At 43.7% G+C, this 24,896-nt stretch overlaps 1 protein-coding gene across 2 annotated transcripts; it reads right to left on the reverse strand.

Annotated features, from left to right (window-relative positions):
- On the reverse strand, positions 1-23,576 carry LYPLAL1 (lysophospholipase like 1). 2 transcript variants are annotated; one of them, XM_033144762.1, is made up of 5 exons: positions 23,307-23,442; positions 17,283-17,382; positions 8,845-9,014; positions 657-772; positions 1-254 (listed from the first exon to the last, which is right to left on the reverse strand). In XM_033144762.1, the coding sequence occupies exons 1-5, from the start codon at positions 23,389-23,391 to the stop codon at positions 30-32; spliced, it is 696 nt and encodes a 231-aa protein (XP_033000653.1). In that variant the 5' UTR covers positions 23,392-23,442; the 3' UTR covers positions 1-29. The 2 variants fall into 2 exon arrangements, with proteins under 2 accessions (XP_033000653.1, XP_033000654.1); XM_033144763.1 differs by lacking the exon at positions 17,283-17,382 and having other exon boundaries at positions 23,307-23,576.
- Positions 23,577-24,896: the final 1,320 nt, after the last annotated feature.

Here is a 24,896-nt window from a genome sequence, read left to right on the forward strand (position 1 = left end):
TCTTTTCTATATATACTTTCATTTATTGTTCATGGTTGCTCTGGCAATTTCTTCAAAATCCAGGCTTGCAGTTTGTCCAGCTCACTTTTGTTTAGTTCATGATAAAGGTTTGGCAAGCTCAGAAACGTAGTCGCTACTCCCAGGGATTTTAACATCTTGTTGGTTTCTTCACCCCACGAATACAGAACTAGTTCATCAGCAGTTCCATGGCACTGAAATAGTTCTGGTGGCTCCCTTTCAATTTTCTTCAGTGCCTGTTAGCAAAGGAGACATCAGTGCTGTTACCACAATAGAGAAGTGAAGGGCGATATTTTACCGTGGATACCCAGTGATCCACCTAGATTAGTGAGTGCATGGAATATCCAGCAAGTGTAAGGAACTGCAGAAAGATCAATAAGCAATTGTCCACTGCTTTCTACTTTCAGACCATTGGTCCATCTAAGCCCGTCATTGTTTACTGTGATTAGTAAAGTGTATCAGAGATCTTACTGTAGCTTTAAAGCTGAGACTACTGAGTAATCATTACCTTTGCTCAACTAACAGACATTGAAAAGGGAGTGTACAGGGGTCCCTGCCACTTATACGCTGGGCACAACCTTCTGAGATTTTAAATGCTCACAATGGGACAAACAGTTAGCAAAGAGTTCAGCACCCACCTGGTAAACAGCAGAGGTCTTACTGAGGAAGCTCGAAAGAGCAAACACTCCAGCTACATCTTGGTGGTACCTATAGGCTAAGTGCATTGCCATGCCTCCTCCCATTGAAAAACCACCTATGGATTTTTAAGGGGGGAAACAATGTTAAAGCAAACATTCAGAGCTCTGAGAAACTATCGGAAATGATTTCAGTGATGACTTTCTGCTTTCCAATACCCTGTAGGAAACACGTTTGAGCAAGTTAAAACTTAATCAAGTTGTACAGACTGCACAAAGGAAAAAGGCCCGCCAAATGTCTGTGCAGCCCAGTCCATATTGCGATGAACACTTCTGAATTTTAATCAATCTCTACCTCACAATATATTTCACTGTATAAAAGGACTGTATAGTTTCAGTTGTACAGGGATTCCAAGGGACTATTCATACTTTTAGATAAATCAATTAGATTTCTGGTTTACTTGGTGCCCCCTCTTTTATTGTGGCTTCTCAAAGCATGAGAAGGGGGAAATGTGGTCTTTCGGATGTCGCTGGACTCCAATTCCCATCAGCCGCAGCCAGCATAGTCAATGGTCAGGGATGAGTCAACATCTGGATGGCCACAAATTCCCTTCCGTGTCATGGTGAGTTATGAAGACCAAACTGGAATGTAGCAGTGCGATTCTATGCAGGCTTACTGAGGGTTGATCCACACTTCTGTGTGGTCGATGTTTTATACTGCTTGTCCCATGGGTTCTAGGCACAAGTCTGAGAGGTTCTTCGTTTGCCACACTACTTTCCCTGGGAAAGCTGATGGTTTCCTGCTGGATCAGAATGAACGCCAATCTGCAGAAAACCTAAAGAGGTAAACAGCAGGTTTTCCCTGGGAAAAGCAGCAGGCCGAAAAAACCAACCCTTTCAAACCCGTGACTTGAAATCATGGGAGAAGTGGAGCCCAAAGAAGTTGCACCCACTGTGTTAAACAAGGCAAACATACAAAGGTTTGCAGTATAAAAGTGCAATCTTGTGCACTTATATGTGGAAATAAATCCCACGGAGTTCAACAGGACTTACTCTCAGGGAAATGTACAGGGATTGCAACAACAACAACAAAAACCTGCTTCCCATTTGTCTCATCAAGGCTGTAGTAGAAAATCTCCAGGTATCTTCTGAAACAACAGGTCTGCTATGAAAATGTAGGTATGAACGACTATTACACACTTTGTTCTTTTTTCAAAAAGAAATAACTGCTCACGAGTCCTCTACTTATTCCCTTATGCCCTCCAGCGAATGATGCCATCATCGCAACACTTGTAAAAATACAGTGGACAAGCTTCACTCTGTATCAGGGGTCAGCAACCTTCGGCTCTCCAGATGTTTCGGACTACAATTCCCATCATCCCTGACCACTGGTCCTGTTAGCTAGGGATCATGGGAGTTGTAGGCCAAAACATCTGGAGAGCCGAAGGTTGCCTATGCCTGCTCTGTATTAATAGATGCATATTTATGGTCAGACGCTGGTGCATAGGGTGCATACATAAAATTAAATACATTTGGATGTTTCAGAATACAGAGGCAACATGGAGCACACGGAAACCTCGCTCTGGATTTGGAAATGATCTGCAGCAGAATCCTTTGCATGTGTATTCAGAATTAAGTCCCCCCTGGTATCAATTGGCCTGGCTCTGAGCTAAGTGTATGCAGGATTGCAACTTCTCTCTCTCCATTTCTTTTTCTTTTCAAAATTCACTTACACTGGAGCTCACAAAGCAACCTGAAATTACTGGTACTCACTGGCAGCGCCTGATAATGCAGTCACCTTCTGTGAGGAAAGAAAAGCTTACTGCTTTCATGTGGTTCCTGCTATTCAGGAAAAAAAACTGAATGCCAGAAGTTGGTTTGTTGAAATTTGGTTTTGTAGGGGGAAGCCTGCAGTTTATTACTCAGAAAAAACATGGTCTCCAGGAGAATTATGGAGAGGGAAAGCTTTGCAGGCCCCTGTCTGGAAACAGTGGGTTTCACTGAAGGTAAAATGCTGTGATTTCAAAGCACCATTCTTACCATGAAAACCTACACTAGTCCTGCATAAGCTCATGTTGAACATAATATGGATGGCAAAGTCATTACAAGGGAGCTTTGGGGCCAATTTTCAATGTCTAGAGTGAAATCTAAAAATAAAATGTATATTGCAATAACTAGGGATGTATGAAATGGACTTGTCAGTGTCAATTTTGTATGTTTCATTTTTAAGTCTATTTCATACTGTTTCTGCAGAAACCTATAGGGTTTTTAAAAGTAATTCTTAAAGCTGTTTTTAAATACATATGTTATCACATGTTATCTCAATGCACTCATTGCTAAATGTTTTCCCAATAAACTCACATTTGTTATGTATTTTGCTAAGAGTTGTTTGTTTGTTTTGAGCCATGAGCTCTATTGCAAAACTTGGAGATGTATGTATTTGCTACTTAATGCCCAAGTGGCTTCTGGTCATTATGTGGTATATTAAGGATAATTACATTCTGATCAGTGTATATATTAGTCCAGGAACCACATATTAGATCAGTTTGCTTCTTATTATTAAACAAATTTACAGCTCACTTTACAGCATAAAGCCATCAATGCAGTGTACAAGCAAAAAAAGAAAAAAAAAAAAGAAAAAAAAAGAAAAACACAAGCTCTGAAAACAATAAAATCAATTCAACACACCCTGAAACACAAGAAAACCATCCCTACAAGTTCCAAAACCAGCAAAACAATTTTATCATAAATAAAATTGATATTCCTTATATGATTGCATTACACAATGAAAGCCAGTGTGGTGTAGTAGTTAAGAGCGGTGGACTCGTAATCTGGGAAACCGGGTTCGCGTCTCCGCTCTTCCACATGCAGCTGCTGGGTGACGTTGGGCTAGTCACAGTTCTCTGAAGTCTCTCAGCCCCACTCACCTCACAGAGTGTTTGTAGTGGGGGAGGAAGGGAAAGGAGAATGTTAGCCACTTTGAGACTCCTTCGGGTAGTGAAAAGCGGGATATCAAATCCAAACTCTTCTTCTTTTAAAAAAAATGCCTTGTGGACCAAACAAAATTCTCTTCTCTCTCTAACAATAACAATTCACTGGATGGACAAAATATGTCTGTCCAATGATGTCACTGTAATACCATACAGACTGAGACGTACAAGGTTCGTTATATGCAGTAAGTTGCCTGTGGCAAAAAACAACAGAACATGGTGCCTCGAAACTTGGCTGTGACTACAATCCTGGCACAGTGAGGCTGCTTAAATCTTACTGAAGTGAGCAAGTCTACTGTGCATACACTTGCAGCAGAAATACAGTGGTTGCCATTTAAGTCTGAAATTGGCCACAAATAACATATGGGGCCATTTGGCACAGAACAGCTAAGCAGTGCAGTTGCCCCAGTCAAGTTATTTCAATGGGTTCAGTGCAGGCTGTTATTCAGTAACTGACAGAACTCTTTCTCATTCTTCTTCGTCATCCTGTCCAGACCCAGAAGCCAATGAATGCGCCAATATTTATAGGAAACACGGCAACTTTCATATTCCTTCTCCCATGGCTCAGTAGCTACGGAAGAAGCCTAGCAATCAACAAGAAAGTAGTTGTGTGTCCTGTGTTATTGTAATGAAACAAGGGGTCAAAAACCATGCATGTATTCCTTGGCGTTCTGTTGAGTCTACGGCTCTGTCACAGAAGGTTTATTTTCACTGGCTGCTTATGAAAGTGACTACAGGTGGCAGGAACCCATTGGCTTGGATCAGCATTTCTGTGGCGTACCAAACTCGTAGAAGGAAGAAAAGGGGGGGGGGAAACGGTCCTGAGAAAACTACAAGAGAGGAAGCAAGGACTTTGAGAGAGAAAGCTAAAAATCATATATGGTTTTACTCCACTGCTAGTACAGCAGAGAGGTAAAAATTGCAGCTTGCACCTGATCCTGCAACATATGTGACGCAAATGGAGATAGGGAATTTGTGGCCTTTCATATGTTGTTGGACTCCAACTCCCATCCGCCCCATCTAGCATGGCCAATGGTCAGGGATGATGGGAGTTCAGTAACATCTGGTGAGCCACAATTGAATATTTTCCCAGAATGGGGAATAAAGTAATAAAGATGAACTGAGAAAATGCAATATACAAAAATAACAAAATCATAGCAACAGATCAAAGAAACAACACATTTAACAATTGTTACTTAATTGAAACAAGCAAAACTAGTGAGGCCAAACTTAACATCTCTAAATACCTAGGTAAACAAAAAGAAAACAAACCAAGAAATACTATGGAACATTCCAACCAATTAACCAACCAACCAACAGCCATATGCAGGGCCATCAGTTATTAAGCGTGACTTGTTGCCCATGACGTATTTGGAACGGGGCTTTTAAAGCTATGACTTGGTATACAGAAAGATGTGACTACAGTGGTACCTCGACTTATGAATTTAATCCGTTCCGAACGCACATTCGTAGGTTGAAAAATTCATAAGTCGAAAAAAGCGATTTCCCCATAGGAATGCATTGGAAACGAAAAATTCGGAAAAATTCGTAAGTCGAGTAAACTGCACCTAAAATTCGTAAGTTGAGTAAACCCCATCTAAAACCGCCAACGGATGTCCTTCGGATGTTGAAAAATTCGTAGGCATGCGGGCACTTTTTTCATTCGTAAATCGAAAAATTCGTATGTCGAGGAATTAGTAAGTCAAGGTACCACTGTATCTGCTCATCTATTTTCCAGTGTATTCTTATATTCTTCTCTGACTAGGAGCAAATCTCTGGGGTCTCAGAGGTCTTTCATGACAACTACTTTGTGATCCTTCGAAAATGCAAACAAACCTTGGATGTCAGGGGTTGAACCTGAGGCCTTCTGCGTTGAGCTATGGTCCATTCACTGTATGCACTGAGAATGAACTTACTGTGCATTGGCATAACGTATTTAAATAGACAAAAAAGAATTGATGCTTAAAAACTGGCAGGTTGTTGAAAATGGAAAAAGTGACAGTTATTAAACCAAGAGAAAGCTTGGCTCGAACTAGTCGAGCTATTGAAATGATGCTTACCAGTTGAATTACAGGGTTATTGTTTTTTCACTTATGTAAAAAAAAAAAAGATGAGATCTTAAGATACAAGATGTACTCACTGCATTACTTTATTCTTATTTTTTAAAAATGGTGTGGTAATTCACCTGCTCTTTTTAAATAGCTCGAAAGGAAGTTTTCATTGGGCAGCCACCAGTCAGCTCAGCCATCTCTGTGAAGCAGAGCGGTTCCACGCAAAAACATATTCTCCAAAAAGTGAATTTCCAGACAGAAAATGTCTCTCCAGAAGAGCCCCCTCCAAGACCTTGTTTTTCTGGGCCTCGGTGCAATGTGCTGTGTGTAGCTGCCCTCCCAGCCGGTCCTATGGAAGACACCTGCTCCTCTTCATATGCTTCAGTGTCAGCAGGTAAAATGGCGAAACCAGATCAAACAGACTCTGTGGACTATTTTCCACAAGCCAGGGCAATGAGCCACCAAGGCAAGGCAAATAGGGACCTTCAAAGAGCAGGGAGTGGCCAGATCCAGAAAGAAAACAGGCAAGGAGTATTTTGGCTCCATCGTTCAGGATCTTGGTGGCATCTGGATGGGATTTTAGACATTCCCACATTAAAAGCAATTTTTCTCAATACTGGATTATTCATCGGTGTGCTCTCAACACCAATTTCACTCAAATGTGAAGAGAACGTTTTCCTCATATGAGCACAGGAGGATCCCCAATCACACACGAAGAGAGGGCACAGTATGTTGTCAACCTATGGGCTGTATTCTATTCACAGGTCCCATCAGTGCCAAGATTTACGCTTGAGAAGTGGGACTTTCCCCGTCTTTCCTCCTCTGCGTGCCCCACACCTTCCTCAAATCTGCTCCCCTAAAGTGTTAAGGGGCTCCCTTCAAACCAATTTAGGGGGCATGGAGGGGGAGAACGTTCTGTGGCTCAAGCAGAAATCCTTGCTTGAAATCCCTTCCCCAAAGCACTGGGATAACCCTGGTAAAGTCCTGGATAGCCCCTTAATAATATTCTGATGTACTGATTGTATTGTGTTGTAACCATTTTACTGGAAACTGCTCTGGGATTGCAATGCAATGGAGGGCAGTTCATAAATGAAACAGGGTAGAATGCAGTGTAATGTTAAAGAATCACTTGTCTGTCCTTTGCTAGGTCTGCTAGCGATGTTTGCTTGGAAAAAGCTGGACATTAACTTCCTTCTGCCTCTATACAACATTTATAACATTGTTGATGTTAATTTTTTTACATCTTTATTTTGGATCTTACGATTTATGTGGAAATTTTCCAGTTTGTATTTTCTGACGTTTTGTTTACTGTTTATGACTAATTTTGTTATGTTTGTAGTTATGTAATTTTTTATATGTTGTAAGCTGCCTTGCATGTGGTTTGAACTTTGGAAAGGCGGCAAAAAATTAAATGATTGATTTACTCCTGTCAAATCAGGTTTGCAATTAGTTTTTGTGACTTCCCCCTCCCCCAGTCACTAGTGTAGGGGATTCAAAGTAGATTTATATTTGCATTTTTGTTATTGTATTGTGACATAAGAAGCGATTCATAAATGAAGTAAGGAAAAAAGTTATCATCTTTAAAAAAAAAACCAACAACAATCCCTACAATAGTGAATTGAAGCTTGGTTTAGTCTGCACGGTCGAAATCAGAGTTTGAACAGTACAGTGCAAAAAGAATAGAAGGACAAGCTGCACACCATCTGTGATTAAGCCCTAGAGCAGGCTTCCTCACCCTTGGCCCTCCAGCTGTTTTTGGACTACAATTCCCATCATCCCTAGCTAGCAGGACCAGTGGTTAGGGATGATGGGAACTGTAGTCCAAAAACAGCTGTTTGGGAAACCCTGGTCTAAATGAATACTTCACCAGCAGCTTCCTCTCAAAGCGTAACCCCTAGGATTGAGCCCCCTGCTCTCAGTTCGTGGGGGGAAGCAGACACAGTCTTTAATTAAACCCTAGCTTCTGGTTCTGGCTTAGTCATGCTGGCCACATGATCCGAAAGCTGTACACCAGCTCCCTCGGCCAGTAAAGCAAGATGAGTGCCGCAACCCCAGAGTCGTCTGCGACTGGACCTAATGGTCAGGGGTCCCTTTACCTTTTTTAAACATTATTTAATTAAACCCTACTAGCTAAACATTAAAGAAGAAGAAGAGTTTGGATTTGATATCCTGCTTTATCACTACCCGAAGGAGTCTCAAAGCGGCTAACAATCTCCTTTCCCCTCCTACCCCACAACAAACACTCTGTGAGGTGAGTGGGGCTGAGAGACTTCAGAGAAGTGTGACTAGCCCAAGGTCACCCAGCAGCTGCATGTGGAGGAGCGGAGACGTGAACCCGGTTCACCAGATTAGGTAGCCATGAAAAGTCAGTGTGTTTACTTAGGCCTTTTCACATATTTCTGGCTTGCATTGCCACAATTCCTCTGAAACAGAAGTAGTGCTTCTACCGTCTCCCAGGCACAGCATCTCATTCCTCCAACAAGTGTGGTGTTGCATGCAGCAAAGAAAACCCAACACATGGGCACCAGCTTGCTCCTTGCAACTGGGCCATCCAGTTGAATCTCATTCCTCCCTAGCCCCCTTTTTAATTATGTCTATTAGAAGGCTAAAGCTGCAGTCAGGGATGGCGTTGTTTTCTTGATCTTAACTTATATACTGTGCCTGGAAAACCTGGAGCACTTTCCAGATAAATTAGCATTATTCTTGTGCAGCTGCTAGCTCTTTCAACAGAGTTCTGCACAGCAGAACTTTCCATTTTCAGATAATAAGATGGAATCTGTTCCAACTGCTACTCTGCTTCTTATCCCAACTGGGATGCAAAGAAAACCTATGTTAGGTGGTGTTGAGAGAGAGCATATGTCTGCCCCTTTTCCTTCAAAAGACCCATCTCAAATGAAGCAGATAATCGGTCTCCTCTTTGCAACAGAACCTCCGTGTTTACGAACTCTGGTGAAACAGAACTTGCTTCCAACTATAATGGCTGAAGGTAGTACCTAAAAGGCATTAGCACAACCCCTACCTAAGCATCATTCAGGGATTCCTTGGCTGCTCAAAGCCTCTATAACCACTCACCACATTCCCCGGCTTGGCTCCACTCACAGGATGAGCTCTCTTACAAATGTCAAATATTTTCTTCTTTCTAAATCTTACCCAAGAGTATCCTGTTCTTTCCAATGCCGCTTTTAACTTCATCATCAATCAAACTAGTAAGTGCTTGACACATTGAGTCAATGGTTTCAATATGTTCCGGGCAATCGTTAGAGATCTTATATCTGTCATGCCACACGTTGGACAAGGACCCTCTCATCGGTGTATATGGTCTGGAAGAAAAGTCGATGAAAAACATGTAAGAAGAAAGCTGTAATATATAGCCATGGAAATCAGGAAGCCATGCTACGTCCTAGGGCCTCTCCATGTGCGCCAGGGTGGGGGTGGTGATGGATGGCTGTCACTCAGCCACCCAGGTAAGGCTCAAATTACGGGTGGCTGTCTTAGTAATTTAGAGGGAATGTATGTCAAGAAGGGATGCCTACATAAGGGAAGAAGTCCATTGCCCCAAGCAACTGTACCCATGTGGGTTCGTTGTTGCAACTCATCAGAATGAAAAAGGCAGTCAAGGGGAAAACCAGAGATTTAGGGTAGAATAGTAAGCTTTAATTAACATCAAGAACTTGGACCAATGGATGGAGCCACAGACCAGGCTTGGCTTCAGATTCTCTTTACAGCTATGAATACAGCAGGTGGATTTAGTTTGCTGTTTGTATCATGTTCCTAATGGAGATTTCCACAAGGTGAACAAGACCGTACTTACTTCAAATGTAAAACATACGGCAGAAATTCTTTATTTGTATTTTTAAACCCTTCCGCTAATCTGGACCACAGACAGCCCTGGTATTAAGATATAAGTGGAGCTGCGTATGTCTGTGTGTCGTACCATTAAGACCAGTGTATAAAATCAACCAACAGCACCACCATACTGAACTGTTGGGTTATTTTGGAGACCAGGTATCTGCCATTCTCTGTTTAGGATTAGGAGATTTAAAAAAGCCCCAAGTATACCATGTCTCTCTGCTTATAGCAAAACTTTAATGTGTTTTCATAGATTATCTCAAATTGCCATGTTGTATCCGTAGGGTCCAAGGATTACACCAACACATGAAGGTGGTGGATGGGTGGAAGGATCCTGAGTGAGAGACAGGGAAGGGAAGACTTCCCAGGTTGAGAGACTTGGGAGAAGGAAGGAAAGCTCCCAGGTGAGAGCTGGGAGGGTCTACCACTATCTGTGTAAGACAAGAGTCAAGAGATCCCTTTGAGAGAGGACTCTGTGTTTTCTTTTCTTTCTCTGTTTTTATTTAGATTACTTTATTTTATTTTATCATGAAAAAGCTTTAATAAAATCTTATGAAAAAAGAACCCCTCCCCTCAAATTACTCTGTTGTATGCTCCCTTGGCAACATCTGCTTCAAAGGCGGCATATAAAAGATTCTAATGAATAATAATGACAACTTTTCAGTGCATGTTCATTATTTCCTTGGTTGCTCCCTACATGGTGCATATTGGCCCATTCCGACATGGGACTGCGTCCCTTTGGATTAACGTTTTCAATAGATGGTTTGAACGGCATCTGTAAATGTCGTTCCTCCTTAATGACAACTGGTGGCCTGATTTAGGAACTGCAGATGTACCAGAATTTATACTTGTCGACTATGGGGTTTATAAGGGACACGGGTGGCGCTGTGGGTTAAACCACAGAGCCTAGGGCTTGCTGATCAGAAGGTCGGCGGTTCGAATCCCTGTCACGGGGTGAGCTCCCGTTGTTCGGTCCCAGCTCCTGCCCACCTAGCAGTTAGAAAGCACATCAAAGTGCAAGTAGATAAATAGGTACCACTCCGGCGGGAAGGTAAACGGCGTTTCCGTGCGCTGCTCTGGTTCGCCAGAAGCGGCTTAGTCATGCTGGCCACATGACCCGGAAGCTGTACGCCAGCTCCCCTGGCCTATAGAGCGAGATGAGCGCTGCAACCCCAGAGTCGGACACGACTGGACCTAATGGTCAGGGGTCCCTTTACCTTTATGGGGTTTATAACAGCTTGCAGGTGCAGCTTTGGTTTGAGATTGCAGTGCAATTTCCCACTAAAGGAGACAGTTTACAAACCTTCCATCCCCATATTTCTATGCGACTGGAACTATTCCATGTTAAATGCACGGAACCTGCGTTAAAGGTGGCTTATAAATACTTTAACCCAAGAGCTGTCACCGCTGTGTGTAATCCGATCTTCATTAACCCAATGCAACTGGCTCATAGTTACCACAATGCACATATGGGAACTCCCCTTTTCATACAGAGCTCCCCTGTTCTTTTCAACATGCGCAGCCATACCTCCAAAAGTCTGTATCCTTCGTCTCCAATAACGCTAATGGTACCCTGCCTGACCCTTTTGCACACGATCTGCTCTTCTAAATCAGAATGCAAGAGAAGGCTTCGTTCAAAATGCATGTGCTTAAACGGGGGGTGCTGTCCCCTTCTCATCTTATTTTTTTTTTAAAGTGTAACAGAAAGAAGAATTCGTAGCTCACTCCTTCCAAGAAGCTCTGGAACCCAGCCTAGTTCCAGGACCATCAATCCAGTTTAGCAGCAAAATAAAAAACATTTGTCAGGTAAGGGACGATACAGTGTGGATCTGAAGCCTAATTTTAATGGGCAATTAGGCTGTCAGATGGTACAGAGAAGCAAGCACTGCACTTTTTTATTATTATTTTAAAAGAAGCAGCCAGCAGAGCCTTTTCTTGCAAACTGTGTGTGCTAAATCTGGGTAGACGTGGCTATAGTAAAGATGCCATTCCTTCAACGACATAACAAAGAGGTTTCTTTTCTTTTCCTGACGTCCCTCTTTGTGTGGATTAATCCGCTGGTACTAGCTCCTGACGTCTCTTGGCTCTCATCCCGTTGGCAAAAGAAGCGTTCGCCATCAGCACCGATGCCAACGTTTTCAACTACAGTACCACTCTGAAGAGCAGATTAATGTATGTGCGCATGCAAAAATAACAATCTAAAAAATGTCAGCTCTGCTTCTTCATTGTAATAAATGCCGTCTGCTGAAATTTCTTCTGCTTCCCTCAGCCCTGGGCAGAACCCAACCAAAGTTACACAATGTTTAAAGTGTCCCCGATTTCAGCGCGAGTTGATTTAACCACTTGGCCCAAGATCTCATCCATTTTAGTTCTTCACCCATCAAAGATGGATGCATATGCTTAATTACTTTCCTGAATCTGCGCCTAAGGCTTTGCAGTAAGGTTTTCCAGTTTCCATGTCCATATGCTGTAAAGCCAAGCCGACTTCAAAACCTCAAAAATTCATTAAAAAGGATTAAAATAATTTCTAACACAAAAAAGAAGTCTTCCTCTACTAGAAACAGCAATATACTTTAAACCTGCCCCTGTATCACTTCTTTGGCTCCAAACTTTCAGAAAATTTAGGATGCAAGACTTAATGGATTGGTTTTAAAGTATAAGCTAGGATGCATTTAAGGTCTATATTTTTGCAGGGATAAAGCTGGCAATATAAAATTCCTCAGGGATCCAAACTTTTCAATAAGCATATATGTAATATTAAAAGCTAGCAACCCACTGAATATTACACTGTGAATGCCTGAACCAAGAGCAACTAAAAGACTCCAGGAGAGGAGGGAGGACTCAGTACTTGCGCTTGGGAAATCCTGGGGCAACTACGATCATTTTAATCTCTTTGCTGCATATCCTCCAGAAGCTAAAACTACAATGTCTAAGACAAAAGAGAAAGAATTCAGGTACACCTGGTGCTAGTTTCACTAGCTTCCTCCTGGAAGAACTGATTTACACATCGGTGTAAACACGCCTCTTTTTTCTCTCTACTTGATTTCCATACACTTGGATGATCGGCTGTTGGGTTTTTTTTCTCTCTGTTTGGTCCATTCACACATGTAAGTCATCACTTGATCTTGCAGTTATAAAAGTACTGAATAAAATCATAAATGAATGGAGCATCCAAAAGAGACACCAAGGAACATAGTTCTTGCCTCTTGGGGTTACCTGGATGTTGTGATGAGAAATAACACATTTCAGGATAAGGAGACAAATTCTAAGGTGCCTAGAATATAGAGTTCTAAAATCTCTAGTGAAATCCTGCACAATTGGGCCCAACAGGGCTTAGGTTTTCCCTCAATTAGCTGAGAACCCATAGCTCTCCAAGTGTGTGACCACAACTCCTATAAGTGAACTCTCTAACACTGCCTGCCTAAAAACCATTCATTTGCCAAAAGCAAAGAGATCCAGTAGAAAAGAAATGCAAAGAGACTTGAACTTCTCCTGTGATTCATTGATGGCACCACAAAACAGAACCAAAGTACAGGAACCCCTGACTCCCTTGTAGACATCTATAAAGATCTCAATCCAGACAAGACTGTGTTGGTCGAGGTTGGTGAACAGAGATGGGAATTAATGAAACATTTGCTTGAGAATCTGGGTGGGCACTATGCACTGGAATCTTCTGGCACAATTTTACTGATTCAGGTCAGTTATGATTTAAAAAAGCTACCGTGGATCAAGTAGCTGCCAATCTATTTGAAACAGGGTAAAAAAAAAAAAAAAGCTACCGTGGATCAAGTAGCTGCCAATCTATTTGAAACAGGGTCAAACTGACTAGTGTTGGTGCCCTAAACGGCCTTTAAAGCCTTAAACGGCCTCGTACCCAGTATACCTGAAGGAGCGTCTCCACCCCTATCGTTCAGCCTGGACACTGAGGTCCAGCTCTGAGGACCTTCTGGCGGTTGCCTCACAGCAAGAAGGGAGATTACAGGGAACCAGGCAGAGGGCCTTTTCAATGGTGGAACGCCCTCCCATCAGATGTCAAAGAGATAAATAACTATCTTACTTTTAGAAGACATCTGAAGGCAGCCCTGTTTAGGGAAGTTTTTAATGTTTGATCTTTTATTCTGTTTTTAGTGTTCTGTTGGGTGCCGCCCAGAGTGGCTGGGGAAACCCAGCCAGATGGGTGAGGTATAAATAATAAAATTATTGTTATTATTATTAGTAGTAATTCTGTACTGTGGCCAGAGAAGGAACAAGGGACCTCCTTTGAGAAGCTCGAGGTGGAGTGGGTGGGAGTCTGCATTGCTTTGTAAGCTCAGGGGAGGGGAAAGTCCACACTACTCTGCAATGCCATTTTCCAGGGCTCCACAAATATTTACTCAAATGAAAAGAGATCAAAATTCTTTGCAAAATGTATCCTAAAAAAACACGCAAGTTATCTGTTGGTTATTGAAAACAGCACATGTAGGGTGTCTCTGTTTACTGATAGGTTAACTCTGGAGCTGCAGCGGGAAGAATTTCAAGAAGGAAATGCTACATAACGCAAAGATTCTTTGACCTAGATTTGCCGAAGGGAAACATAAAAAGGTATGGCATAGTTATTTCGAAAAAATTGAGACGACATCATTTTAACTTGACCACGTTAGCTGCTACAATGCCAATTTAAACTATCGCTTTCTATTTAACAGAAAGGCAGCAACAAAAAAGGGAGCAGTATTCTGTTCAAATTTAGACATTCAAAAGAAAACAAAATGCTTAAGTCACACTTCCAGCAGCTGAAACATAAATTTGCAGTTATGTCTGCCCCGTTTGCTTTTAAAAACCACTTGGACAGACGTGGCAGCGCATGGTATTTTTTAAAGCCCCGACTTCAGTTACAGCACATTTACTCACAATGATTGAAAAGACCAAAAAGAAAAAAGACTGCAATCTTATGCAGTTTTACCTGCAAAAAAGCCTCACTAAAAAGTGGGACTTGCTTCTGAGTAAGCATGTCTTTGATTACGCTAGAAGTTATATTTAACCACTGAAAGTTGATGCAGTTGTTATTTCTACATCTCCCTTAATTCAATGACTCATGCAAATGCAAACCGTAATTCCCAGCCGGTAGGTTTGCCAGCGTTTGCAAAAGTATCGTTTGGCCACAACTATGAACCTTCTAGAACTCTGCTTTCGAAAAACACATCCCTTAAATTTACCTCCTGTGTGCAAAACAGAGGGAGGGAGGGAGGCTCCCCTTTAAGTTGATCGATGATCAATTCCCATCAGCCACAGCCAGCAATCCCAGGGTTGGGTCAGAGATAATGGGGGGGGGGGACACTTCCTCATGTCAGATGTAAACACTGCCTAAAGCACTCTATGTCCTTGGAGGCTTTGGGACCCAGCTACAGGAGATCCCTGAGAACAGCACATGAGCGGGGGAAGTTGTTCCAGCTGTGATGCTCCACCCCGTGAGTCTTGCGGCTCCTTCAATGCTATCACTTGTGGCCTGAATCGGCGCAATGGACACAATACGTGTGTTAATTGGCTTACCCATGCTAGAATCCCTGTGTTACCAATTGCCTGCTTTTTGTGAATGTCAACAGCTGTACTTCTCTTCCTTTCCTTCTGATGCCACTATTTACACTCCCATTTACACTATGGTTTGTGTGTGTGTGTGTGTGTGTGTGTGGTTGGCCTCTTGGCGGTCTCTGTGGGATCTGACTGGCCATTGTGAGACGGGCTGCTGACCTGGTTCAGCAGGCTCTTATGTGTGTATAACACAACACAACACACACACACACACACACACACGGTAACACGTCGTGCATCTGATGAAGCAGACTGTAATCTGTAAAAGCGTATGCCATTTTCAGTCTGTTAGTCCTTAAGGCAGGGGTCAGCAAACTTTTTCAGCAGGGGGCTGGTCCACTGTCTCTCAGACCTTGTGGGGGGCCAGACTATATTCTTGGGGGGGGGGGTGAACGAATTCCTATGCCCCACAAATAACCCAGAGGTGCATTTTAAATAAAAGGACACATTCTATCCGTGTAAAAACACGCTGATTCCCGGATCATCCGCGGGCCGGATTTAGAAGGCGATTGGGCCGGATCCAGCGCCCAGGCCTTGGTTTGCCTACCCATGCCTTAAGGGGCTACAAGACTCTCCGTTAATGCTTCAAGGCACCTTACAGTTCCTGTTGCAGCACAAAAGTATCCCTGTCTTAGCACAGTTTGGGAATCACAGATTTACACCAAATTCTGACTGTGGGAAGACAGCCTATACTTAAAAGTATCCCCCACAGATGTTTATCACATTGGTTGATGAGTTTTCCAGGCAAACTCTGCCATGCTGGCCTTGTCGCCGAAAGGGAGCTGTGGTTGCATTGCTTAAAAAAAGAAAAGAAAAAAAGAAGAAGGCTCTGCCTTCTTTTCACAGACCTGGCAACATGGCATCACAAAACCTAAAATATTCCCACCCACAAATTGATTCCTGTGCTGCAATTGGCATGCTCTATATGCTAATCATTGACTTAGTGGCACAGCAAATCTTAGGGTTGCACAGCTGGCCTGCTGGCACCAGGGAGACTGAGTCAGGTTAATTCCAGTAATTCAGATTAATTAATTAGTGGATCAAAGAAACAGCTTTCGAGAGCCAACTAAACACCGCACAGAACGTTATGCTGCATTAGCTATTTCTGCCATTCACCCTGATTGGACTTGCCTCCTCAGCATCATTAATAAAGGTCTCAACAGCAGCAGTACATTAGAGCCCAAAAATAAAGAGAGAGAGAGAGAGAGAGAGAGAGAGAGAGAGAGAGAGGAAGGAAGGAAGGAAGGAAGGAAGGAAGGAAGGAAGGAAGGAAGGAAGGAAAGAAAGAAAGAAAGAAAGAAAGAAAGAAAGAAAGAAAGAAAGAAAGAAAGAAAGAAAGAAAGAAAGAAGGAAGGAAGGAAGGAAGGAAAGAAAGAAAGAAAGAAAGAAAGAAAGAAAGAAAGAAAGAAAGAAAGAAAGAAAGACATACAATGGCTTTAGAAAGTCTTCCTCTGACCTCTGGGAAACAGTGGCATCAGACTCACTGCAGGTAACTCAGGAAATGTGAATGGGGTTGACAATTTGAGAGAGTGCTAAAGCCAAAGATCCTAACAAGAGCCATTTATTTAAAAACAAATACAGAAACTGAGTATTAATTTTTATTCTTTTCTAGGGGGTAGTATACACATGTGCACATGTGGGGAGGAGTCACAATTACATGTACTGCAAAATCCTGCCATAATTGTTCTAATGTTTGGTTCTTTTTTAAGAATAAAAAGCTTTATTGTTCCACTTCAAAAAGCGCTTGCATATATGCTCGCTGGAGGCTTTGACACCTAAGATTTTTTTCAGATGGAGAATGCTGGATTGATGAATTGACTAGGGAACCTGTATTGCTATTCATACCGAGGGATAATTCATTGAGAACCGAAGTACCGGTACATAATGAAGAGCAGAGGTGGAGTGTTCTGCCCTCCTCCTTGAAGTGGTTAATTATCAGAAGTCAAAGCCTACCTCTGTCATCAAATAAACACACTATACATCTTACTTACAACTTGCCATCACACTGGGGGTAAATGCGAATGTCACAACATATCTGGAGAAAAGTAGTTTTGCAAATTCAACTTAGGACATATCTGCAAACCTTTATGTCAATTAGTTACAACCTTAATAACAAACAGCTTTTAAAGAAGGGAATGCAGGAAGGCTAGTATGAAAATGCATTAAAGAAATACCTGGCAGGAGCTGTTGGATAAATGACTTTTATATGCTGGAAAGACAAATCGTGACTCAAAACCCCTTTGATCCAGTCTCTTATTCCTTGGCCGGTATCACCTAAGTAATACAGAAAGATAAAGGCTACTTTAGATATCTATACAATGCCAAAGGCCAGTCCTGTTCTTTGTAATACACAAATATAGACTTGCATTATCCAAGAGAAAAACAGAACGTCATCTGGACAAATGTGCTCAGCCTTATTGGATTTCAGGATAACTAACCACTCAGTGACCAAGTTCAGGGGATCATTCCAGGCTCCATACGCTATAGATCCGAGACTCTTCCCCCAGTGCCCTTCCCATTCTCCTGTTATAGGTCAGTTTTTGTGCAAAGATCCTGTCTTGTATTAAGCCAGATAACTGAAGCAGGGAGCACTGCCTTAACGTCACTTAACAAACCACAAAAATAAGCCAGGGATCACATTGTCCAAAGATTACCCCAAACAGATTCCCAGGTGAGCCCGTGTGGTTTTGTGATAGTTGGGTGACTTTTGTTTCCCAGTCTGGCAAACTGGTGAAACCAAAGCTCCTCTTTTATGAAAAACAATTATAAATGATGAGTATATTGTAGGTAAATATTGTAAGGGAAAGGAAGGCAAGTCAGAAAGCTTAACAAGTTTGTGTATTTGAACTTCTCGTGGGAACGTTTCGTAACAAGAGGAGCCTGCCAGCTTAGGCCAATGGACCATCTACTCTCATTGCATCCTGCTCTCACAGGGGAAAACCAGATAATGATATTTTTTTTTATTAGATGCTTGTGGGAAACTGGCAAGCAGGACCCAGGCAAAAGAGCAGTCTCTCCTCCAAAAGATTCCAGCAACTGGTAATCAGCATGACTGTTTCTGTCTATGGAAGCAGAGCACAGCCATCATGGCTAGTATCCACTGACAGCTCTCTCCTCCTCCATGAATCTGTCCAATCTTCTTCTGAAGCCATCCAATTATTATTATTATTATTATTATTATTATTATTATTATTATTATTATTATCATTTCCCCAGCCACTCTGGGTGGCTCCCAACTGAATATTAAAAACACAATATAGCATTACACATTAAAAGCTTCCCGAAAAAGGGCTGCCTTCTAAAAGTAAGATAGTTGCTTATTGACATCGGATGGGAGGGTGTTCCACAGGGCAGGTGCCACTACCGAGAAGGCCCTCTGCCTGGTACCCTGTAACCTCACTTCTCGCAGTGAGGGAACAGAGAGAAGGCCCTTGGAGCCGAACCTCAGTGTCTGGGCTGAACAATGGGGGGTGGAGACGCTCCTTCATGTATACAGGACTGAGGCCGTTTAGGGCTTTAAAGGTCAGCACCAACACTCTGAATTGTGCTCGGAAATGTACTGGGAGCCAAAGTAGGTGTTTCAGAACCGGTGTTATATAGTATTGGCGGCCACTCCCAGGCACCAGTCTAGCTGCTGCATTCTGGATTAATTGCAGTTTCCGAGTCACCTTCCAAGGTAGCCCCATGTAGAGTCCAAGCGGGAAATAACTAGAGCATGCACCACTCCGGCGAGATAGTCCACAGGCAGGTAGGGTCTCAGCCTGCATACCAGTTGGAGCTGGTAGACAGCTGCCCTGGACACAGAATTGACCTGCGCCTCCATGGACAGCTGTGAGGTACTCCCAGGCTGCGCACCTGGTCCTTCAGGGGCGCAATTACCCCATTCAGGAGCAGGGAGTCCTCCACACCAGTCTGCCCCCTGTCCCCCAAGAATAGTACTTCTGTCTTGTCAGGATTCAACCTCAATCTGTTAGCCACCATCCATCCTCCAGCTGCCTCCAGACACTCACACAGGACCTTCACTGTCCTCACTGGTTTTGATTTAAAAGAGAGGTAGAGCTGGGTATCATCCACATATTGATGAACACCCAGCCCAAACCTCCTGATGATCTCTCCCAACAGTTTCATGTAGACGTTAAAAAGCATGGGGGAGAGGACAGAACCCTGAGGCACCCCACAAGTGAGAGCCCGGGGGTCTGAACACTCAACCCCCCCCCCCACTTTCTGGACACGGCCAAGGAGGAAGGAGCGGAACCACTGTATAACAGTGCCCCCAGCTCCCAACCCCTGTAGACAGTCCAGAAGGATGTTATGGTCAATGGTATCAAAAGCGACTGAGAGATTCAGGAAACAGCTTTCACCTTTGTCCCTAGCCTGCCGGAGATCATTGCCCATCCAAGTGGTTGGCCATCATTGCCTCCTGTGGGATTGAGTCCCATAGTTTCTGAGTCATTCAGCATGCAGCTTCATTTCCCAACCTATCATTTAACAACGGTTTATGAAATTCCCCCAGGCCAGTCTTCAATGCATATTAATGTATATTAATGGGAGCTTCCAAGATGCACACCAAATCTTTATGGTGGATGCATGTTCAGGGACAGAGGCTGACCCTCCAAATATTGTTGGTCTTCTGCTTCCACAGCGGCCAACCTGATACCGTTGCGAAGCGGACAGGCAGGACCTGAGCACAACACTGCCTTCCTCACTTGGGATTCCCAGAAATTGGCATTCAGAGGTATAATGCTTCTGGCAGTGACTCATGGGCTGATACTGTGCCATCCCATCCTTTGGTCCTCTTTCCCCCTTAGCTGCAACATCCTGAAATCCACACAGCAAGGGGGTATGAGACAACGGACTAAGAGTTCATACTCTGAATAAAGTTTCACTTGAGCAACAGATGTTGTCTCTGGGCCTCGTACTTGCAACTACAGCACACACACACCCGATTTCAATGAAAAACGATCCCTTATAAACACAAGTTTACACTCAGGTAGTAAAAACATTTTAAACAACTTTAGAGTGCTATAACCCCTTTCACACTTTTTTTTGTAAAAAAAAAAGTTTATTTAAAACCACATCTAAAAGCCTTTGATCTAGTTCACCTATGCAAACACTACAAATGAAAGGTCTGGAAGAGGATAGCACCTGCCGAGGAATAACAATCTCAGCATGCCTGTGGTCAGGTAAACAAGGTAGCCCTAAGGTGATGAAAGTTTCACAGGCGCTAAAGTACTCTGAGGCGGCACACGTGCTGTCCATGCATACCGTCCGTCCCCAAAATCAACTTAAAAATCAGTGCAAACTGAAAGGCAATGGAAACGCGGAATGCATGCATTTCTAAGGCGCAACTGCTTTTGGTACTCTTGTAGCTAGGAAGTGGCTATCAACGTGGAGCGAGGTGCCAGTCCACAGGAAGAATGTCGATCTGACCTGTACCCCTAAGTGCACTTCCAGGTTGTCACTAATTTCGGGTGTGATTCAATTATATACAGTCAAATTCCGGTTGTGCAATTAAAGGCGATTTGTAGCTCTTGCGCAACAAGCCTGTTTCCCCAACAGAACAATTGTTTTTAGCTTTAGTTTTGCAATAAGGAAGTCACAGGAAAATGGAGTGGAAAGTGTGGGATAACATTTTAATACAATGTTGTCCAATCTCTCCGTAAACAAACAAGTTCGAATGATCATTTAATAGCCAACGTCATCTAATCTCCCTGCAAACAAATCAGGATGCTCAATAAACAGGTAGTCTGGCAGTGCCCTTAGATCCTAACTTCCCTTGAAGGTGACCCGGAAACTGCAACTGATCCAGAATGCGGCAGCTAGACTGGTGACTGGGAGTGGCCGCCGGGACCACATAACACCGGTCCTGAGAGATCTGCATTGGCTCCCAGTACGTTTCCGAGCACAATTCAAAGTGTTGGTGTTGACCTTTAAAGCCCTAAACGGCCTCGGACCTGTATACCTGAAGGAGCGTCTTCACCCCCACCGTTCAGCCCGGACACTGAGATCCAGCACCGAGGGCCTTCTGGCAGTTCCCTCACTGCAAGAAGCAAAACTACAGGGAACCAGGCAGAGGGCCTTCTTGGAAGTGGTGCCCGCCCTGTGGAACGCCCTCCCATCAGGGATCAGAGAGATAAACAACTACCTGTCATTTATAAAATACCTTTAGGCAGCCCTGTTTAGGGAAGTTTTTAATCTGTGACTTTGTATTGTATTTTAATATTTGTTGGAAGCCGCCCAGAGTGGCCGGCAAGACCCAGCCAGATGAGCGGGTGTATAAATAATAAATTATTATTATTATTATTCCAGAAGTACTAAACTGAACTGCAAAGCACACCCATATACCAGATCAAACCAATTTTCTGTCTAGAAGAGTGTATACTGAGTGGCAGCAGCTGTTCACAGTTTCAGAGAAGGGTCTGCCCCAACCCTACCTAGAATTGGCAGGAACTGAACCCGGGACTTTTTACTTGCAAGGTATGTGCTCTATCACAAAACTGCAGTCTTTCCCCTAAACAGGTGTCAAAAGGGCAACTTGCTTGAAGGAAAACCTTTGTCACTCCAAAAGACACAGTAGAAACCATAAAAGTAAGTCCCACCGAGTTTAACAGGTCTTACACCCAGATAAGTGGCTGTATGATTGCAAAGATTCACAGGTGACAAGGCACACTGCAGGAGTAAGGAGCTCCTTTGCTGACACTTTCTTTTTTAAAGAAAAGGCTGCCCAAACACTTTCTAGCTTCTGACAAACTAAATACACAATGTAAAATCAAACTGCAAAACCGTTCCCCCTATCTACCAGAGGCGGTACTGCACAAGTTGCCACAAGCAAAGTCACAGTCACTGTCCAATAGGGGCTTATGCTGCCAGGTTCAACACAGCACCTACAATGGAAAAAGGAATGCCAGCTGTAGAAATTGAAACATTTCCCCAAGCTCCGAAACACTGCTGTTTGGGGGGCACGTTCACAAAAGCGGTTCCTATTTCCATATAATTTGGTACATCAGCATGTGTGTGTGGGAGGGGGGGATATTTAATGTGAATTAAAGCTGTTTATGCAAGTGCAGCCATAGCCATTCCCATGCCTGCAGTGGCTTGTAAGAGGAAAGCCACAAGTATAGGAACACTTACATAAATATGTGAGCCAAAACTGAACATGACACATATGGGTGAATCTGCTCTGTGTATAGAATATGGAAAAAATATCTCTGCAGCTTCTTCTATATTGCTGAATAAACCTTCCACTGATAAAATTCACTTTTTACACTCACCCAAAACAACCAATACACAAAGAATGGGGAACCTGGTGACCTGCAGATGTTGCTGGGACTACAGCTCCTGTCATTCCTGGCTGTTGGCTATGCTGGCTGGGACTGATGGGTGACTGATTCCAATACACACCAGAATGGCCAATTTCCCAAGCCCTAGTTTAAAGGATCACCACCCAGATGTAAAAGGACAGGTAATGCTCTACACCGTGCACTTGAAGCACACCCAATGCTCATTTAAAGCACGTGATTTCCCCCAAAGAACCCTGGGAACCATAGCTGGCTTAGGGTGCTGGGAATTTTAGCTGTGAGGGGGAAACGGCCGTCCCCAGATCCCCTGGGGCAAGTCACATGCTTTAAATGTGCACTGGATGTGCTTTGAATTCATGCTGCAACGTTGACCATAGGCACAACTTTCATCCAGCAATGTGCCACCCGAGGGCATCCCCATCTCTGCCAATTCAACCTTTCAGGCTGGTTTGAACTTCTGAAACTTTTCTTTTCAAGGAAGAGCTGTGGACACTCCCTTGGGAGCTGGTGAGAGGTTTTTAAGCAAAGGTTGGATGGTCATCTGTCATGGATGCTTTTTGAGATTTCTGCATTGCAGAGGGTTGGACCATAGCTGTCAACTTTTCCTTTTTTTAAAAAAAGGGAAATTCCCTTATTCCGAATAGGACTCCTCGCAAGAAAAGGGAAAAGTTGACAGCTATGGGTTGGACTAGATGACTCTCGGGGACCCCTTCAAACTCTACAACTCCATGATTCCTTGCACAAAGAAGGAACAAAAGTCAGCACAGTATATATAAAACATCAAACTCTCTTCTCCCTATCCCCCTTTCTGTGCGCATTTGCTGTGAAATGGCACCGCAACCAGCCCACTCCCTTATTGGCGAAGCTTGGAGAGGCTTCCGCGGTGGCGGACTCATCCACCTGAGCCGTGGAGGAAGATGACGGAAGCCGTGTGTCTCCCCGCTGGGGCCACCACGCTCCTCTGCAGCGCCGCCGGAGCCGCCATAGCCGTCCCAACCCTCCGGAGAAAAGGGGCGGCCAAGGCGCACAGCGCCGGCGCGTCGCAGGGAAAGTCCGCACGCTTCCATTGGAGGAGGAAGCTCTTTGCGTAAAAGCGCAGGCGCGGCTGCCGCTGTGGGTGAGGCGGCTGGGAGGAAAAGCGAAGGTGGGTAGGCTGCGCAGCTCCGTCCAGCGCTGGGCTAGAGGTGCTGGAAGCTATTGCAAGCCGTGGATTGAAATGCGCCCAGCTCCGCGTGGTATTGCAACGTTAGGAGACGAGGGGAACTGCAGGGGAGAGTTACTTTTTCCTTTTTCTTCTTCTTAACAGTGCAGTCTCATACTTCAACATCAATAATTCCCATTGACATCAAAGGGGCGTATCCCAAGGGAGCTGGCATAGGATTGCAATCTGATTGCTAAACAATACCCGGAAACGCTTCTCTGATCTGTAAGCTGTTTCTGCTAAAACAAAATCGAAAATTCTTTCTAGTAGCACCTTAGAGACCAACTGAGTTTGTTCCTGGTATGAGCTTTCGTGTGCATGCACACTTCTTCAGATACCTCAAAACAAAATCGAAAATTCTTTCTAGTAGCACCTTAGAGACCAACTGAGTTTGTTCCTGGTATGAGCTTTCGTGTGCATGCACACTTCTTCAGATACCAAGTCAGCGATGCGATTCTCTGTAGGTAGCACGGGGGGGGGAGGGGAATGCGCTCTGCGCTTCCCCAGGGCCTTGTTTCCTTTCGTTTCGTTTTCTTATCAACTTACAATTCAGGGTCGAGCCCTCATACTTAAAGCAGTTGCCAGGTTTGTGCACAGAGTACACATTAACGGTAACACAAATAAAGATTGCGATCCTGTGCACACTTTCTTGGGCATAAGCCCCACTGGATTCAGTGGAACTTCCTTCTGAATAGAGAAGCAGAGAATAGGGCTCTAAAGGCCTTGCAAAGGAACAAAAGGGTTTTTTTTTTGGGGGGGGGGGAGGCCATCTGAAAAGGTGGCAGAGGGGAGGTGTGTGTTGGAAAGGGTGGGAATGCCAGCAGTAGACCAGCTCCTATTTGCTTAATTTAGTCCTACCATCCTTTCTGTCTGCAGAACTCTCTTAATTCCTCCTCTGTGTGGGTCATGCTCCTTTGAAGTCCCAGTGCTTTAACTTGTGTTTTTTTTGGGGGGGGGGCTCGTATTTTTCTGTGAAAGTCTTCCCAGTGAGGAGCATGCTACCTTCAGCTTTTCTGTGGAAAAAGTAGAAGGAACTTCTGGAGATGTTTGCTTTCATTAGCAAAAAGGCAGTTGCAATGTGGGTTGATAATAGGCAGTAAGATAATAGGCAGTAAGGAGAAGAAGAAGAGTTTGGATTTGATATCCCGCTTTATCACTACCCGAAGGAGTCTCAAAGCGGCTAACATTCTTCTTTCCCTTCCTCCCCCACAACAAACACTCTGTGAGGTGAGTGGGGCTGAGAGACTTCAGAGAAGTGTGACTAGCCCAAGGTCACCCAGCAGCTGCAT

The sequence above is a fragment of the Lacerta agilis genome, chromosome 3, assembly GCF_009819535.1.
Source record: "Lacerta agilis isolate rLacAgi1 chromosome 3, rLacAgi1.pri, whole genome shotgun sequence".
In the NCBI taxonomy this organism is placed as follows: Eukaryota; Metazoa; Chordata; class Lepidosauria; order Squamata; family Lacertidae; genus Lacerta; species Lacerta agilis.

Coding starts and splice junctions, on each gene's coding strand:
- LYPLAL1 (XM_033144762.1), bottom strand. CDS start 23,391: ATGGCGGCTCCGGCGGCGCTGCAGAGGAGCGTGGTGGCCCCAGCGGGG. Junction 17,383..23,306: donor CATCTTCCTCCACGGCTCAG/GTGGATGAGTCC, acceptor TGTATTACTTAG/GTGATACCGGCCAAGGAATA. Junction 9,015..17,282: donor TATCCAACAGCTCCTGCCAG/GTATTTCTTTAA, acceptor CTTTTCTTCCAG/ACCATATACACCGATGAGAG.